The sequence below is a fragment of the Platichthys flesus genome, chromosome 5, assembly GCF_949316205.1.
Source record: "Platichthys flesus chromosome 5, fPlaFle2.1, whole genome shotgun sequence".
NCBI classification, from domain to species: domain Eukaryota; kingdom Metazoa; phylum Chordata; class Actinopteri; order Pleuronectiformes; family Pleuronectidae; genus Platichthys; species Platichthys flesus.
In genome coordinates this window covers 7,730,115-7,748,119 of record NC_084949.1, presented here as the reverse complement: position 1 = coordinate 7,748,119, position 18,005 = coordinate 7,730,115, and the positions used below count along the sequence as shown (strand labels likewise).

Below are 18,005 nucleotides of genomic sequence, written 5' to 3'. Positions count from 1 at the left end.
CTGCCTACACGACTAATTCATTATTCACCCGCCTGAATGAAGCAGCAGTTGCTCGTTTGAAACAAAGGGGATGCTGCTTTTAGCTCCAACACTGAAACAAACAGAATCGGTCCTTAAGTTTAAATAGCAACTGTAGACTAGTGTTCTTATAGCTTAAAGTTTCTTTATATTTTTACTTTGTTCTAATCTCGTTGTGTGGTATGGGTTTGGGGAAGTAGCCATCAAATTTTGGTGTGAATCTGAATCCATGATTTTCTTTTTACTGTCTTTAACATTGCGAGATTTACCAGGGAAAATACAAATAAAATGTATTAATTAAGAGTTTGATTGAATTCAAGGAGACAGTTGGGCCTCGTCGGAGGTATGTGCTTGACTGAGTGTCATTCTAGTTTGGGTAAGTGTACAATCGAATCCTCATCTCTCCTCCTGTGTCCGTCCACAGACTGTTTGTTGGGCCCGGTTGATGATGACCTGAAAAAGGAGGCTGAGCTGGATGGAGTTAGTCAGCTGAACATGCCAGGTGGCCTCAACCACTCCCATCCAAATGCTTTTCACGTTTGGGACCAGGATGACGTCATCATCCCCATCACGTCCCACGTGGTTTTCCTCAAATTTTCACTTTTAGTTTTCAAGGCACCTTGTTGTGCCATAGTACATAATTTACCATTATAGGCAATAGTTACAAATGTCAGTACACAATTTTTTACAAATTACAATTTATTATTTTTTCATACAAACATTTACATAAATGTTAAAACCAGTTGATTCTTTTAAAATATAATCAATACTTTTGAAATATTAATGCCAGCATTTAATATACAGGATTACAGCTATTAGTCTGATCTCAAACTACACTGCAGAATGATTCTGAGAGAGTCGACTGTTTCCCAGTCGCCCTTCTAGTCAAACGCCCTTTGAGAGAGGACGGTTCGATAGAGTGAGGTGCCCTTTGCCTGGTAAAAGGTCAGAACCATCTTGTTCTTGGTGACTTCTGCATGGACAAAGCCTCCCAATGTTGAAGCCTTGCCAGTGAAGAACTTCACAGAACCTTTGGGAACGTGCTTCCAGTGCCGGATGTCAGGATCCAGGAAGTTTCCAGCACCACTCACCACGTAGCCAACACCAGACTCTTCAATGTACTGTAGAGCACAGAGACCGGATTAGGACTGAAGCACCTTTTTGAAAACTCATACAATTTTTGTGAATTGTACTAACCTGCAGATTGTGGTCATGGCCACAGAGGTAGGCAGTGGCCTTGTATTTAATGAGCAGAGGATGAACCCTCTGCAGCAGACACTCTGTGGGCCCGTGTTCCGACACCGACCACACAGGGTAGTGGCCAGCAACCAACAGGAAGTCCGCCTTGGACTGGGCTAGTCTCTCCTGCAGCCAGGTCACCTGACGGTTGGCGTCCACAGCTCGCAGGGGGCCTCTGGGCTTCTCGTCAAGGAAGTCGTCAGAGTTGCCACACAGCATAACTGTGTCCAGCATGATGATGGTCAGAGTCTTCCCGGTGTTGGGGATGCGGAAGTTCAACTCGTAGTAATATGAGGGAAACTTCCTGAGACAATGACGGAGGAGCAAAGAAAGTGTCAGTCAGTTTCTTGGTGTCTGGACTTAATTCGACTTTTTCTATTTGCGTCTCACCATCTGTCTGATTTCTGGCTGTAGTCAATCTGGGCTTTGACGTTCCCTGCGTGGTCGTGATTCCCAGCGAGCACATACCAGGGCACTCTGAGAGACTTGGCTGTGTACACTGTCTCAAACGTGTCCTGACGAGAAGACGCAAAAGATAAAGCCCAGTCAAATCACGTCCACCATGCCACTTTACTCAACGAGTGGAAACGCCAATTTCCACTCTCGCAGGTTCACTTAACTGACCTTAAACCGAGGAGAATCCACGCTGTCCACACCTCTATAGTAGAAGTTGTCGCCAAGGGCCAGAACGAAGTCAGCTCCCATGTGCTCTGCTATTTTGCTCATCTCCCGAGCAGTAGCCTTCTGCACGGCGGTGATGTACGGGGGATAGGGCACGCCACCCCAGTCTCCTAAAGCCAGGAACTTGATTGAAGTTCGGTTTTCTTTTTGAAAAGGGAAACAAGATATAGAATCTGTAGAGTCCAAGAAGCATACTGAGAAATATTTAAACAATTTAAGCCAGTGAAAAACACTTACTGCCATTTCCCTCCAGGTCTTGGAAGGCAGTAGGATAGCAGTAGGCCACAGAGATGGTAGCAATTAGGATGAACACCAGAGGAATCGCCATCTTTAAAGATAACAATCTGATCTTCAATCAACAGACTGTCAACTTAAAGTGACTAGTACATAAGCAGAGAACTGAGAAGAGGAACATAAAACAAGCGTGAGAAACAACAACGGCAGCTTACCACACAAGCCTACGCTTTCCTGTCACCTTCCTCCTCATGACACCACTACGCGCACACTGGAGTTTTATGCCTTATGGTGACTTGTGATTGGCTGCAGCCCAGAGCTGACATGTCCCAGCTGCAGCTAATAGACGTTAATCAAAGTGTGTGTGTGTGTGTCTGTGTGTGGGAGAGAGAGAGAGAGAGAGAGAGAGAGAGAGAGAGAGAGAGGCTAAGAGCTTCAGGAATCACAAGGTCATGTTTTTTCAAGCTTATCATTCCACCCTTTTTTCAAATAAGAATCACAAGTTGTAAAGGCCACAGATCAGATGACCTTCACCAGCCTAACCCTAACCCAAACCCTAACGCAGAAGTGAAACAGAATGTGATGCATCACTCCTCTCTGACTCCTCTCCAAAACAAAACTGACAGACAAGGAAAACAGCCAGAACGGGTGGTGTGAAGAAGAGATAGTAATGTCAAAGATAAAACACTCACAGCGGATAACTGCTCAGATGACCTGATGGGACCCCCTCTGTCCTCGCAGCACTCCTCCTGCCCTCCCTTTTATCAGGTCGCAGGAGGACGAGCCCTGGGGACACGCCACAGGGACGTGAGCATTGCTCACACCCTGACTCAGTCTTGGGACCAGCGGGTCACTTGGGCCACATGTGATCCGCCAAGGTTATTATAGCTGCTGTCCAGACTCCACTTTTTCCACCTCTGTGTTAATCACTTGGTTTCCTCCTTCATTTGTAAAAATGTATTTTTGGATCATTTCGGAAAAGGAAAATATAACAGGTATACATCAGCCGACTGATGGGTCATGGCCAGTGCAAACTGCAGTTTCATAGAAAGCAGTCTTGTCATTTTTTTTGCATAATTCATAATTCATAATTTCCGGTGCCATTTCATCTGCAAACGAAAACATGATCTACTGCGGTCTTCTCAATTTAACACGCAAATGCACACGACTGTCGACTTCATACTGAACTACCACCCATTACACTGTTTCTATAGCACTTTAAGATTATACAGTGCTTTACAAAATAAATAGGGTGAAAACAACACACAACAAAAAAGACAAGAAAAATATCATAAAAGAAAATATTAAAATTAAAAGCCAAATCATTTACTTTCTTGGTGCTTTAAATAATTTCCATTCACACAATCGAAAATATATATATAAAAATGTTATTTGGCCGAATGAAGAGGTGCTAATATAAGAAAATAAAGATTGTTACTGTGTATATACTTCTCACATTAGCCTGATTAAAAAGGAACTTCATAAATGCGATGCTCAAGAGGCCTTCTCATCATTTGCATGTTAATACATCAGCATAATCTCCTCTTTGACTCTAGAGGCACTTTCTCAATTCTGAGAAAGTAACCCTGATGACACCACTATATGTCTATCTGTCCAACTCTATCCCTTATATCGGTCTGCCTCTGATGATCAAAAGACAGTTTGACTTTAAAAAGATGAATAAAAGATGTAATTGAGTAGAATAATGGGACATTTAATATCAAGCTCTGGAACTTGACTTATACCAGAGCCTCAAATTCTGTATCTCAGTCTGTTGTTTCCATTTGGACCATTATATTTTAAATATGTTCTACAACCTTTATGGAAGTTTAACACTAACAATGTGGAGTGTCCCTTTGAGAAGGGAACTAGTGTTCATTCAGGTCTGTGGGTTTAAGGGTGATGATGTAGGTGTGCTTACTTTTGCAAAGACAGTATGACGTCTTCAAATGATGCCCATACATATAAAATGTTATGTATTTCTCATTTAATGATGATTTATTCTCCACCTGGCATTTACATTATCTCCATTATGTTCCATCTGTGTCCTTGTGCCATAGTAATTCCTCCTGTGGAACCGTTGCAGCTAAAATGACCTCATTCCCTCACAGCGGCCAACAAGGCTCCATCCCGTCTTTGCTAACATAGCTGCACATGTGATATGACCACACTACAGTTATACTACACGCACACTACACTGGGTGATAAAGTGAAGCATCTGCATACGCTGCAGACGCCGCTTGCAGTTCCAACACATTCCCGGTAACACAGATGTGAGGAATATCTGGGGAAGCTCAAGTTCACTCACATTTCAAATCCTAGTGGTGACAGCTCAACTCTGACTTGAGCTGGTATGTACACACACTATCCTAACTTTGTTTTTGTTTGTGAAATAGCAAACTGTTGGTCAGAAGTTTCGCTCCAAGTCATAATCATTTATTTCATTGGTTATTTGAGCATTTTGTGACACAAATAAACAAATCTTCAGTTTAAACTACAAGCAGCTTCAAATGTGCTGTAACAAAAACAGTGCGCTTTATTAAAATAACACAACAACCCAAGACACAAGACAGAATGATAAACCAGGTATGTTCTTTTAAAACTCGCTGACAGGTGTAGCACTTAAAAGAAAACAGGGACTTGAACAAATCATAAACTTGAGCATCTGTCACCTAAAATGACTTTTACCAGACGCGGGAATAAACAGGTACAAAACAAAAACAGCAAAAATACAGTTTGGATGACAACACGAGCAATTTTCCTTTTCCTTTTGAGAAGTGGGATCCCCAGATCATATTCGAGGGGGAACAATCAGAGTCAGAAGATGGCCGAGTCAGGTGAGAAAGGCCGTAGCATGACGTCATGACTAGTAATTCACGTTGCTGTATCCAGAGTACGAGCCCTGGTTTTGTCCTCCATAGCCCTGGTACGAGGTGTACCCCCCCTGCTGGTTACCCCAGGACGACTGGTTCCCCCAGCCTGTGGAATTAGATCAAATTCCCATGTCAGATTTGTTTGTTTATACAGGACACATCAATGCAGCCACGGATCATTTTGAAGTGTGAACAGTTGCATCGGAGAAAGACTTGCTCCATCTTGACTCACCGTAATTATTATACACTTGGCCGCCCGTCACTGAGCTGGGGTAAGCGGTGCTGTACATGGAGTGGTTTCCTGCCTGGCCCTCGTTCTGGGTTTGTGTCAGCATCTTCTTCTTCTCGTCTCCATAGCCGTAGCTGTATGGGCTCTCCTGATCGGCAGGGGGAGGCATAGACTGGTAGCTTTCTCCCTTGGCGGCGCTGGAGTCGGAGTTGGACATGGGGGGGCAGGAGTAGTTGGTGGTGCTGCCGCTGCTCTCGGAGTAGAAGGTGCCGCCGCTGCTCTCGGGGTAGAAGGTGCCGTAGCCGACGTTGCTGCCTGCTCCGCCAGGTGCAGGGCTTTTGGCTGTGTTGTTACCGTAAAGTTTATCTAAAAATGTTGACAAAATCATATATGTAGAATGATTTGTCTTCATCTAAAAACAAATGTCCATTTTAACTTCCCAGGTCCCAAACGGTCATATGTAAATGGTGGTGTTGAATTCTAACAATCAACCCCCCCCCCCCCCCCCTGTTTACCATCAAAAACACGTACAAATATTATTTGAGAAATTGACTGTTTTCCAGAAGCTGTCTTATTGATAAATATCGAGCATTTTCAGCTGTATGTGTGACAAACTGCCATTAATGGATCAGGGGGTGGATTCAGGGATTTGCCTTCTCTTTCCTTAATAGTGTGAGATGGAATTGAATTTCTGTTGATGACTTTGAGAATAATTCACAGCTCTTGATGAAAAATATCAGCAGATACAAATTAAAATCTAGATCTAGTGAATAAAACGTGGTTTTATATAGGAACTGTTGGGCCCTGGTGCAGGTCTGCACTCTTCTAAGAATATGGCTTTATTTTCAGTGTTTAGTAAATGAAGGTTCCGATTCTTTTAAGACTTAAGATTTTTCCCACAAATATTTTGTTGCACTTCTTTATAATTAAACAGCAATATTGTAATTGTAGACTAATTGTGGCTAACAGAGATGAGAAGTGTAAACTTACATGCGCCAGTGTTGCCCTCATAACTGTAGTTGGCTGTTATGGAAAGAAAAGACTTCAGTTGATTTCCTCATAGGTGATTGATGTATATAAAAAAAATCTTGTTTTCTGTCTTTACACCTAGCGAGTGTGAAAGTGCTTACTCTTGTTATAGCTGGGTCCTCCAGTGAACTGTTTGCCTCGGCCCCTGCCTCGTCCTCTGTTGGGCCCCCAGCCTCGTGATCCGGAGTCTGAAGGAATGCCACGAATTGTTCCAAAACCCGGGATGTGCTGTTGATCAATGACACAGAAAATGATTTAATGCAATGTGCTCTTCATAATCAACTGAACCGGAGTCTCACATGCTGGCGATCAAGGGCCTGAAACATTACCATGTCGGTGTAGGTGACCTTCTTCTTTGTAAGAAATCTGTTGGTGTTCGATTCCCCATCGTTTTCTGGGAACAGCTTCTCCAGAGCAGCGAGGGCAGCATAGGCCTTTGCCTCCTTCTTGTTCGAACCTCGCCCTTTAAACTTCTGCCCGTCCACCTCCACCTGACAGACAAGAAAGAGGGAACACTTCGACGCTTGGTTCCTTTTCATCGCATCAGCGTTCACTCTTATTTGATTCTGCGAGATAGAAATGCTGACACACATCAGCTATTGGAATTGTAATGCAGGGCTGTTCCATTTAAAGCAGAACCCAGGTTTTCAATACAAGCCATCTTTGTAGTCTTGTTTTTGTGTTGTGATGGTGCTGCCTCACCTCCATGACAAAGCACTTTTCATGGGAGCCCCCCGTCTCTGCAGACAGCTCGTACTTAAGGCTGCGACGCTTCTCATTTAGCTCCATCACAGGGTTTTTGCCATGTTTGGTCAAGATGGGGCCCTGGCCGCTCTGTTCAAAACAAGTGGACAAACATGACCCATGTTAAACAGACACGACAATGAGCCCTTTGCACATGAACATTCCATCTCTCTTCCACCTTTCTCACACAGTCCAAAGAAATACAGATCTGGGTTACATTACTCTAGACTCTGAATTGAGCTTGACTGTGAATGGTGGTTTGTCTCTGAATGTTGGCCCTGCGATGGAGCGACGACCTGTTCAAGGTGCACCCGCCTCTCGCCAAATGTCAGCTGGGATTGGTTAAAGCTCCCTTAAAAAGGGTAGGTGATATTACTGATGGACAGATTCTAAATTCAACACAACTGAAGGAGGAACACATGTGCGTACATCTTCTGACAAAGCAGAGGTCATCGTTGCATCTTTTACTGGTCCTTCAACTTCAGCTATGGACTCTGGTTTAGAATCAGATCCTGTTGGCAGGCCGAGTTCCTGCAGGACCTGTGAATGACATAAGTAAAACGTGAACAACTCTTTACATCAATGGCCCGTTGGACTGTATGTCCGTGAACTACAACAGGAATACAGGTCAAGTAAAAGATGTCTTTGTCACTGTAGCAGAGAAGTCAGCCAGGACTGAGTGATTAACATGCGTTTGTGAAACGAAGGACGAGTATCTTGCCTTGGTGGCTACGTTGAGCTTGGCAGCTCGTTTGGAAGGCCCGGTGGCCTCGTAGACGACCCCATTCAAGTCCACAGTCATGGTGAAGACGGGCTCGTGGACTGGCCCAGTTTGAGATGTGAGCCGGTACTCCAGACCAGGTCTGTACTGGTTCAGACGCATCACAGCATTCATGCTAAAATCTTCTGTGACTACAGGGAAAAGGAAATCAGGGTTTGTGAAGGAATGAAATTAAAAGAACTTTGTCATGTAGGATAGATATGAAGGAATATCAGAATACCAGAATAATTTACTTTTCCCAAAATTGAAGATAAGTTGAAGTAGTAGAGAATAACCTTCAAAATGCAAAATTCTCTCACAAACTACAACACTACTACAGAGACACCATGTATCAATAATATGTACCACAGCTATTATCAGTGCCACATTGTTAGCCAAACGATATAGCAAACACGTACAAAGTAGTTTTATTACAGCATGATGCTATCTGTATCGTTGAGAAAGAACTACAACACATGAAACATTACACTCTATGTTGGCCTGCAAAACAAAAAAATGTATTTCACAGGCAGTGGTGAGGTCTCTCGATACAAGCGGTCCCACAACGGAGCAGCCGGGTGATGGAGAGGGAGGAGAGCGCATCAGAGGAGTCGAACGCACTGGAGACGAGCGCAACTTGCGAAAAAGAAAACCCCCAGTGAAAAAGAGGGAAATACGAAAGACATGATGGATGTCAATGTACATTTGTCTTTAGGCTTGAGGTAGACTTTCAGTTCACTAGTGGCTGTGAATGCACAGTTTGTTTGGCTGCAGCAATCTGTGCATAACGCAGTGCTGATAAGCAGTCTCAATCCCTGCATGTGTTTGCTAAATGAAGGTATTTTCATCTACTCTTCCAGATATTGCAGATCCATTAAGGAAAACGTACTGAATGGACAGTGCGAGTTATTCTGCAGATCAGGTCCTAAGATTCTGTAAGCGGATTAAAAATTTTTCCCGATTCCATATTTGCATTGTTGACACGGATGCTGTGTTCACACCAAACGTGATTGGATTTATTGTGCAATTTGACTGCACACAGTCAATGCAAAGATGTGTATTGACGTAAACTTTGTGTCACACATGCCGGACAATGAGAACGAGTCAAATTATTTGAAGAGCGAGCGAAGAATTTGCTTGAAGTGAAGTCGCAAAAGCCAATCAGCGTTGAGAGGAACACTCACCAGTTAGCAGGTCATCAAACTGGCCGATGGTCAGGTAGTGCTGGTAATTGCAGTCATCCAGACGCAGCTCCTGAAGAGGATGGAGAAATTCCCAAAGGTGTGGGCACCTTGAGATGGGCTAGTGGACCCACACACACTGGCTTCTCTGGCGTTTCGACAACATGTACAACACAGCAACTGTAGTTACTTCAGCCTTAAGTCCTCCTCTCCTCTTTTCCAAAGAGAACAGGCGAATGTCCGCGGGTTGTGATTACTTGCGTTGCTCGAGTAAACACAAACGATCCTGCGGCCAAACTCACGCAGGTTACGCAACGCGGAAATTTGCTCCGTGTTTGGTGTGAACACAGCATATTGTGTACTCATGCACTATGGAAGTGAGGTGATTTGGTTAATGATTCCCGTTTTCAAATAACAGTCACGTAGCCATGTGTGCTTTGAAACAATCTTTGCTCATAATAATAATGTGAATCCATCATGGAGTTGAGGATTAAGACATTAATGAGGGTAATTTTCTCCAGTTCAAGAAACATTTAACATCTGCCAGGACATGTCTCCACAATCAAAAGTGAAGCATTTGACATTCAAATTGCTCAGCCATTAGAAAGATCTGTGATATTCATTACTGACATGATTTCCTCTGGAAGCGCTTCTGGAACTTGAGAAACTTCCTCTGTTTGCTGTTGAGTTGGGGCTCCTCCTCGTCTTTTTCCATCTCGGTGTAAGGTCTCTTCGCTGGCAGGGTGGAGTATCCAGCAGGAGCTATCTGGGCTGCAAAGAACAACAGAAACAAGCATTTTTATTAAAAGGCATTACACGACTCATGAACTGTATGGAAAGGGGAAAGGGTCCAGACCGTTATGTACCTGTGTTCTCTCTGTGGCTGGCTCCAAGTGACTTCCGTGGCTTTACAGGTTTGTATTCCCTCCCCAACACCTTATGCATCTGTGCAAACGCACATAGCCTCAAAGCAAGCTGAGAAAAATATAGAAGTTAGATTCTTTTTCTACAGGGTTCATGAATACGAGTGTGGCTGTGTTGGCCTGTGTGGCCTCGTCTTACTTGAGCACTCTGCGTGATGTCTTCACGCTGCTGCGGAGTCAGGTTTTCAGTGGCGTCGACTTCTTCCTTCTCACATGGATCTTTGATTCCAGGGCCATCTTGGCACATTGACAGATACATTTGTTCACTGATATTGAGGCCAGGGCATGGATGTTTGTTCTGGTTTGACTAACTCACCATATAAGAGAATTCCAGAGGCCACACACTCCAAAACCCGGCGGAAGGACTCGCCCGCTCCCATTGGTCTCTCAGACGTACAGATCGCCTTCTCGACCAGCAGTTCAAGAGGCTGTGTGGGGAAAAACAAAAAACGTATCAAATGCTGCTCCATAGAAAAGTCAAGGATTTGATCACACATATAGAAAGACCTCATCTGAGCTGCTGTTATAACTTAAGCTGTTTTCAGACATGAATTCCGGAGAATGTCCACACAATGGAGTCCAGACTTTCTCCAGAGTTTGCCATTCACACATGAACAAAGCAGCAGGAGTTTCGGGGCTCGGAAATCTCCGGAGCATTCAGGTGAGGAGTGGTGCAGCATGTCGAGGCAGGACACAATGTATTAATTCCCCATCAGATTCTGCCCGTTTTTACTTACAGCACATTAACACTGGTGAGTGGCGACAGCTCTTACCACTCTCGACATCTTTGGTTTCTTCTACATGTATGGCACCACTTTTTCATCCTGAGACATTTGTTGTCTTTTTCGCATCGGTCACGTGTTAGAAAGGTAATCAACACGCCACCTTGCTTTAGGAGAAGAGAGAAACTCCGGAGAAAGTCTGCAGGCTCTCACTCAGACATTTGCATTCTCACATGCAGCCCCTGCAGAGGTTGTCAGGAGATTATACAGACTTCAGTGCATGTCTAACAGCTGCTATAATTTGCAATGACAGTTTCCTTACCCATCCAGAGAGTGGCGTCCAGGTCGGAACACGGTTACACAAGTCCCTCATGATCCGGATCACAACCACGGCAGAGTTCAGGTGGCTGACCTTAGCCTGGAGACACAAACAAAACCAGTTCAGTCAGAGGAGCTGCCGCCTCCAACGGGACCTCACTCCTGTTTTTCTGGGTTCTCATGAAAAGATCCGGAAAGCAAGGCAGCAGAAAGATAAGAACTGAGCCATCTCCAGAGTAAACATTTTGAGAGGTCATTCTGACAGACGTCGTTTTAATAAATCAAATTAAATGCTGTGTCGATACAAATGATTTCTTTAGTTTTGTCATTGGTATGGAACAGCAGAGCATTCTCCCACTCTTCTCAAGTTCTTTCACATTTTGATATTTTAGGATCATTGAACAACATCTTGAAATGAAAACAGTTTAAAAAGTGTTCTCGTCTCTAAGAAAATAAAATAAATGTTTTAAAAGGAATAGATTCAACCTTATGTACAAATAAGGACGGGAATGCAAACCTGGAACCACTTGGCGTGGCGGAGAGACGCCAAGGCAGTAAGGCATTTCTGCCTGTCCAGAACGTCCGGCGGATCGATGACTGTTCGCGTTTCTATTGACGAGGTGGGGTAAGAAGAAAAGGTACAGTTTGACCAAGGGGGTTGGTTCTGTCTTGCAGCTCAGGGAATAGCAGCGCTCCTCAAACCACCAGCAGCGGGGAGAGGGGGGGGGGTCAGAGATAGCTAGTGTGTTATATGCTTGGTCCCAACAACCCTGACAGTCAAAGAGACCAGCTACCTTTTCACCAGTGTGTGAAGGTGGAAGCAAAAAGACTGCCATAAAGTTAAGTAGTGTTTACTGTCTATCACTCTATGTGTTGGGTGTACAAACTGCATTAACCAGCCCCCCTTCCCTCAGCCCCTTGGCTTGGGTTTGCTGCTTCCTTCCCCTCCTGAGACAGTTTGTCCAGTTGGTCAAAGGTCCAGCGATTCCTACAAAAATTTGACAAACTAAAAAGGTAATCAGTTGTAAATCACAAGCATTTAGAGACTCTAAACGTCTGCGCCATGCTGCAGCAAAACTGATGGAGCCCCTGATCTAAAAGATGCTTTCTGAAGGTCTGGAAACACAGAGAGCCATACCAGCTGTGTGCAGCTTCTAGCTCATTCTACACACTAAAAATACAATTCAGCTAATCTGTCTGAAAACTGCATGTCATGTCTATAATGAGCCATTGTAAACAGTTGAAAACTGTCAAACAATGGTTAGCAGTAAATTAGCAGCAGAGCTGCATCATAATAACATTAATGATAAAAAAAATTAACCTATCATACTTGAGCATTTAATTCAATGTTAAAATAGCATTTTAATCTGGTTAGCACTGCTAGGTCTGATAACAAGTGGCATTCAGTGTTCTTCTCTGATATTTGACGGACTTCCTCATTTACTGGCCCGGCATGCTGGTTTGACAACTCAGTAGTCGTTGTGTTCTTTTCTGGACTAAAAATGTGCAGCCCTGGTGTGAAGAGCCGTAACTGGACTAAAACGGCACTGAGACTGGTATGGTTCTGTTCTGTATATGGGGCTTCAGCAAACTCCCAATGACCAATAAACGAACTCACTGTAACTTTAGACTCTAGTGTAAATACTTTCCAGGTTGATTAACATGGAAGCTCAACTAAAACTCCAATAACCATCAAATTCCAACATAAACAGACAATCAGTCAGTCCTACCTCCCTTTTCCTGCGTGGTTGAATTTAAAGCCTCCCCTGAGAACCTGAAGGAAACTCCTAGCTGCAGATCAGTTTTGCTGCAGCTGGTGCCAAACATACATGTTCAGCATCAAATACATGCAATACGCGCTTGAACTTGTTATTCTTGAAAAAGCCTTCCCTTTAAACATGAAAACAATTCTACAAGAATAAACAAAGTGTTTCTTTTTATGACTGAGGCCAACAACATGTGCAGAAAGTATCAGCGACTTCAGAGGAAATGTAGGAGCTCAGAAACAATGAAAGGACTCGAGAGCGAGTGAAGAGCCAACACTGGTCGGTTGTTCACTGGCCTTGGTCTGAGACAGTCACTGTACAAGCTCCACTGAGGTATGACATACGCTGAAGGATTGAACCATCAGCGCAGAGTTACAGATCAGTGGAGAAGCAGTGTCTGTATATTGAGAACACACAGATCAGCCCTGTGATAGTTGATGTCTAGTCTGAGGCTTGAACAACATATCTACCTTCTTCTTCTTCTTCTTCTACTGGTGATGTTTCCGTCTTTTCTTCTGCTGCTGCTTCGGTCGTTTCTGCGTCTGCCACTTCTGCTTCTACTCCTACTGCGTCTTGTCCTCCTTCAGCCATTTCTGCTTCTTCTGTCTTCACTCCTTCTACTGAGTCTTCTCCTCGTTCGGCCACTGCTGATTCTTCCTCTGCCTTCTCTCCTTCTACCGCTTCTTCTTCGTCTGCAGTTTTACATTCTTCCTCCATCCTGACAAGAGGTGATGTCAGGTGGATGGTAAGAGTCAGGGCTAACTCTGTTGTGCTCGTCACAACAATAGCCGCGTCCCCCGGACACTGGCTTACTGTGTATGCCCCCGCTGAAATAGCCTATTGAAAAGAGGTAAAATAAATTAGAACTGCAAACACACTTTTCTGTTTAAACCTGCAATATCTGGTTTTTAATGGAGAGTGACATAACAGAGCTGTAGTTACTGATTCCTACCTCTAACTGTGCCGTCAGTTTTTCAGCCACTTCTATAAGCAGGGTGATTGTAGGCTTGTTGGAACAAAGCAGCACCAGCTCCAAGTCCTTGTCTCCCTTCAACAAGAGTCCTTTGGCCACCAACCCAACCCTCATAACACCACGCAGGACACGGTCTTCTGAATCAGTACTTGGATGGTGCGAACGAAAAAAGGTAAAAAATATGATTTAATTAAATGAAATAAAATGAATGGGGAAAGATTGCAGATTTAAAAGATTAATTGAATTTTGATTTACTTTTTAGTCACTGGGACAGGTGCCATGGCTCATTTGGAAACGTTGCTTACCTCTCTGTCTCTGTCTCCGTATCGTCTTTGTTTTCCTTGGATGTGTCCATCTGGTCAGACACGGTCTTCAGAGCACTCTCCACACGGGAGACAATTTCCTGCACAGCTTCCAGCTCCTCAGGTGTGGGATACACATCAGAATGTTTGGCCATTACGTGGCGATCATATGGTCCCTTGCTCGCCTGGGAGGGTGCAGCCTCCTTCGTTGGGAAAGAAAAAACATTAGTCATAATATTGTTTTCAAAGTCTAGTTTTCAAACTACAATTTTATTTTCCTTGCCACTCCATAAAGGCAGTCGTTGTTCCACTGGCAACTTCTGTTTTAGGGCAGCATAGAGGAAGTGAATGCTGGTGGTGTTAGCGTTAGCCAGAGTGAGCTAAAGTAATTTGCAAATATTTCATCCTGGAAAGTCCCACAAGTATATTGGCCATGCGTGCTGTTTGCAAGACTTTGGTTTCGAGGGGTGGCCGGTATATTCCTAGATTTATTAATTTGGGCTCTTTTTCAGTCAAATCCATACAGGGTTAATAGCACACAGCTATTTAAGTACATTCTAGAAGTTGTTATTTTTTCAAATGGACATGTTTTGGATCCATACATGATGGGCAAAGTCCAGGTACTTCTGTCTCTATGTCTATGTAAATGGCATTTTGTATTTAAACATTACCCGCCCTACTCCGCCTGCGTGTCTGTATAGAGCTAAGCCATGTACAAGTACTTTTCAAGCATCATCATAAACTTCGTAATAATTCAAAATGCCTGCTAGTTTTTGCAGTGCCTGTTCAACCTGTCCCGGTCTTTGCGAGGCCCAGGCCAGACCTGAAATCAACAGCTGGGGTAACCACTTCACCATGAGTCTCCCCTGTCCTCAGTTGGGTATTTAATCCTGACATAATATCTTCAGCAGATATGGCCTCATCTGACTCTGAGATGAGCCAGATGCTACAAGATAGAGAAGGGTTAGCAGCTTGTCCAATTTCCGTGATCAGATATGATTAAAAAAGATAATGTTTAAAATGTATTCCACAGGAGCCAAAAGGCACAGAGAACATTTTGGCATGCACATTTATTAGTGCTGGATAGACTAAATAAAAAAATTAAGTTCTCCAGTGCAACCAACGTATATATTTAGTCCTGGTTACGAAAAAGTTGATTTAAGAAACTTCGAAAAATAAGTTGTATGTGCAGGATACAGGTGGAAGAGAAATCTTTTTAAGGCAGAAAAGGAAATAGAATGGTGACGGAAAACATTAAAGGTTGAACCATAGGCTCAATCCCAATTCACCCTTCTCCCTACCCCTTTTTTCCAGGGTTACCTTGCCGTAATAATTTAGTTTGGTAGCAGTCGTATGTAGGCAAGCCTGCCTGGATGCTTTGTTATTAGAGGAGCAGTTCAATTCAATAAGCTTACTGCTATACGCTGGTTAAATCCAGTGCATCGTGTATCTTCAAAAGAGGGACGTGAAATTATGTCAAAATACGGGATTATCGTGCATAAATCAGCAATAATGATGTTACATTAGCATGCTAGCTACCGAGACCCCGGTAGCACTTTCTTAAATGTTTGTTTCGAAAGTAATTACCATAATACTTTGAAACAATATTAAATGATGATTTAACAATCATTATGGTAAATTTTGAAAATGTATTAATGGGGAATATACTACATTTGATCCTGTGATTCGCAGGGCATCCTGGGAATAGCCCCAACACTTACCCCTACCCATCCATCCCAACATGAATTAGAACTCCCTACCCCTATGCACTGCGGGGTAAGGAGAAGGGTTGAAATGGGATTGACGGTGAAAGAAAAAGTGGGTTAGATAAGTCCCCCAAAAAAACTGAGCCCCTGGATGATCTTAAATCGATTTAGCAGGTGAGAGAATAACCTCGTAATGCCGCTGATCCTCAATCTCCTCGACAGCAGCCATGTAGTCATGATACTGTCTGAGCTCCTCTTCGTAGCACAGGCAGTCGTACCAGTAACGCAGCTCCTCATATCTGGAAGAATGAGAATTAATATAAGTAAGATGTATGAAGTGAGGACAAAACTGAAGACAAGTTTAAAGGGATTGTTTATATTTCAAATTCCTCTTGAAAAGGCATAATTTACACTGTGTTTTAAGCCTAAATGTCCGCTACAGGAAGTAGCGATGAAACTGCGCACGCATTTGGTGGCAGATGCCAAACAACCTGTCAGAACAGTTATTCAAAATCCTGCTTTATCTGATTTATTAAATAATCCTATATATCTAATTCAGCAGGCTGTAACGGTGTGTGATTTCCTTTTGAAAAGGACAATGCAGCAAAAACAGATCAGCTCACTCACTTGCAAACTGACCTTTAACTTAAATATGGCTGAAATGAAACCGAAACCTGCTGCACACTTTGTGCTCAGTATATAACAAAGAAGGGATGAACTGCACAATATCACCACTTTGATCTTTATCTCTATATTGCATATAGAAACAACCTTGTATACACGACATTACATCTATTTCTATTCTTGCTAAATTTCCCCTTGTGCTAATTTTTAAATGTTCTGCTGTCACTTGGGAATGTCTCATCTTATGTCTGCTGTAACCCCTGCAAATCACTAGATGTCGCTGTGTTTTCTTTCATTACAGGTTCGACTGAGTGTGTGTTTGTGTATATACACTTTTCTGTCAGTGTCATTTCTGTCAGTGTAAGGGTATATAGAAATGCCTGTGTGGTTGTATGGTGTTTGGGTGTGTGTGTTTACATACCTATCAAAATCATGCGGGAGGAGCCGGTGTCCCTCCTGGATCAGTCCGTCCCAGTACAGAAGCTCCTCATATGCCTGGTGCTCATCCCAATGTGGCGATCCAATGGCCGCCATGCTGTCGAGACTGTGGGTCCGAGGCTAGCGCCTGTTTCAGCAGCAAAAGCATCTGTCAGAGCAGTGAGCGACGGACAGGAAACCGAAACAGGATTGAAACAGCAGATAAAACGTCCACAGTGGCCTCCCGCTCTCTGTGGGGGGGGACCCAGCTACGGGGAACAGCGACAGCTCGTTAGCTAATGTTTACAGAGCAGAGCGTCCACTGGGGTTAGAGAGCGAGATGCTGTTAGCAAAATGCTAACACACAACAGTGCTTCCTCTGGTGCAGCTTGGTCTGTACAGTGAGGACTTACCTGTGAAGAAGAGCCAGTTAAAAGGTGGAAAACCTTCCTGATTTACTGTAGCCACCTTTTCTTCTTCTTCTTCTTCTGCTGCTACAACGACATACTCTGCTTCTTCTTTGCCGTCTCTTTCGTCCTACTGGTAATATCCACCTTATTGGAGCATTACCGCCACCGCCTGCTCCGGAGGGTGAACTAGGGATTCACAATATGTTCTCAGCCGAGGACCCCAGATACATAGTTAATATCCCGGTTGACCTTTTCTTACAATTATGTGAAAGACACGAGAAATAGTCTTGGATTACAAGTTAAAAAATGATCCACCATGTCATATAATATTATATCATATAGAATCATATATCGTGATCATTTTTAGTGAATGAATCTTGAAATGTTTTGCAGACCTTCTGGCAGCGTGCAAGGGACGCCAGGGGTCAGAGGACCCCCTATTGGAGAACCACACCTCCATGCCTCACACATTCTGTTTCTTCTCAAGGGCCATTTTTTGTTTTTTTGTCTGTCTTCACGTTTTGTTTGTTGTTTTTAATTAGAAAGTGTTTTGTTGCAGTTTGTGATTGTTTTTTTTTGTCTGTTAAAAGTTTTGTACAAATATTTTTTGTAATTAGGTTACATTTGAAAAAGAAAAGCGTGAATCACTCTCTTTTCCAAATACTGTACACACCAGCAACGCATCCATGCAAAATGTACTGTGTGGGACTTTTAAATGTATTTCTCCAGCCAAATGATGCTATATCTTACAATGGTTATTTATTGGTGATATATCAGGGCGCTATGTGAGGTGTAGGAAGTGGAAGATTGCCTTTTTGGTGAAATTCTAAAGCCCCGCTGAGACCTCCATGTACTC

General features: G+C 43.4%; 2 protein-coding genes across 3 annotated transcripts; both read right to left on the bottom strand.

Annotated features, from left to right (window-relative positions):
• Positions 1-739: 739 nt before the first annotated feature.
• On the bottom strand, positions 740-2,476 carry acp5a (acid phosphatase 5a, tartrate resistant). 2 transcript variants are annotated; one of them, XM_062386987.1, is made up of 6 exons: positions 2,388-2,476; positions 2,176-2,266; positions 1,882-2,081; positions 1,648-1,772; positions 1,216-1,561; positions 740-1,139 (listed from the first exon to the last, which is right to left on the bottom strand). In XM_062386987.1, exons 2-6 carry the CDS (start codon positions 2,264-2,266, stop codon positions 900-902), a joined length of 1,002 nt encoding a protein of 333 aa, XP_062242971.1. In that variant the 5' UTR covers positions 2,388-2,476; the 3' UTR covers positions 740-899. The 2 variants fall into 2 exon arrangements, with proteins under 2 accessions (XP_062242971.1, XP_062242973.1); XM_062386989.1 differs by having other exon boundaries at positions 2,176-2,282; positions 2,388-2,408.
• A 2,110-nt stretch (positions 2,477-4,586) lies between these two features.
• LOC133953688 (interleukin enhancer-binding factor 3-like) lies at positions 4,587-17,267 on the bottom strand. The gene is made up of 20 exons (XM_062387731.1): positions 17,153-17,267; positions 16,744-16,887; positions 15,886-15,997; positions 13,996-14,195; positions 13,670-13,838; positions 13,188-13,554; positions 11,469-11,560; positions 10,956-11,051; positions 10,228-10,339; positions 10,051-10,148; positions 9,855-9,963; positions 9,619-9,759; positions 7,769-7,959; positions 7,477-7,587; positions 7,006-7,137; positions 6,633-6,794; positions 6,405-6,531; positions 6,265-6,297; positions 5,278-5,640; positions 4,587-5,151 (listed from the first exon to the last, which is right to left on the bottom strand). Exons 2-20 carry the CDS (start codon positions 16,854-16,856, stop codon positions 5,039-5,041), a joined length of 2,841 nt encoding a protein of 946 aa, XP_062243715.1. The 5' UTR covers positions 16,857-16,887; positions 17,153-17,267; the 3' UTR covers positions 4,587-5,038.
• Positions 17,268-18,005: the final 738 nt, after the last annotated feature.

What these genes read in the sequence shown, in the direction of transcription:
- acp5a (XM_062386987.1), bottom strand. Translation starts at nt 2,266, where the DNA reads ATGGCGATTCCTCTGGTGTTCATCCTAATTGCTACCATCTCTGTGGCC. An exon ending in AGACCTGGAGGGAAATGGCA is followed by an intron (nt 2,082 to 2,175) that starts GTAAGTGTTTTT and finishes CTTTTCAAAAAG; the next exon opens with AAAACCGAACTTCAATCAAG. An exon ending in GCCATGACCACAATCTGCAG is followed by an intron (nt 1,140 to 1,215) that starts GTTAGTACAATT and finishes TGTGCTCTACAG; the next exon opens with TACATTGAAGAGTCTGGTGT.
- LOC133953688 (XM_062387731.1), bottom strand. Translation starts at nt 16,856, where the DNA reads ATGGCGGCCATTGGATCGCCACATTGGGATGAGCACCAGGCATATGAG. An exon ending in AGAAGAAGAAGAAGAAGAAG is followed by an intron (nt 11,561 to 13,187) that starts GTAGATATGTTG and finishes CCTCGTCAATAG; the next exon opens with AAACGCGAACAGTCATCGAT. An exon ending in GCCACGCCAAGTGGTTCCAG is followed by an intron (nt 11,052 to 11,468) that starts GTTTGCATTCCC and finishes TTGTGTCTCCAG; the next exon opens with GCTAAGGTCAGCCACCTGAA.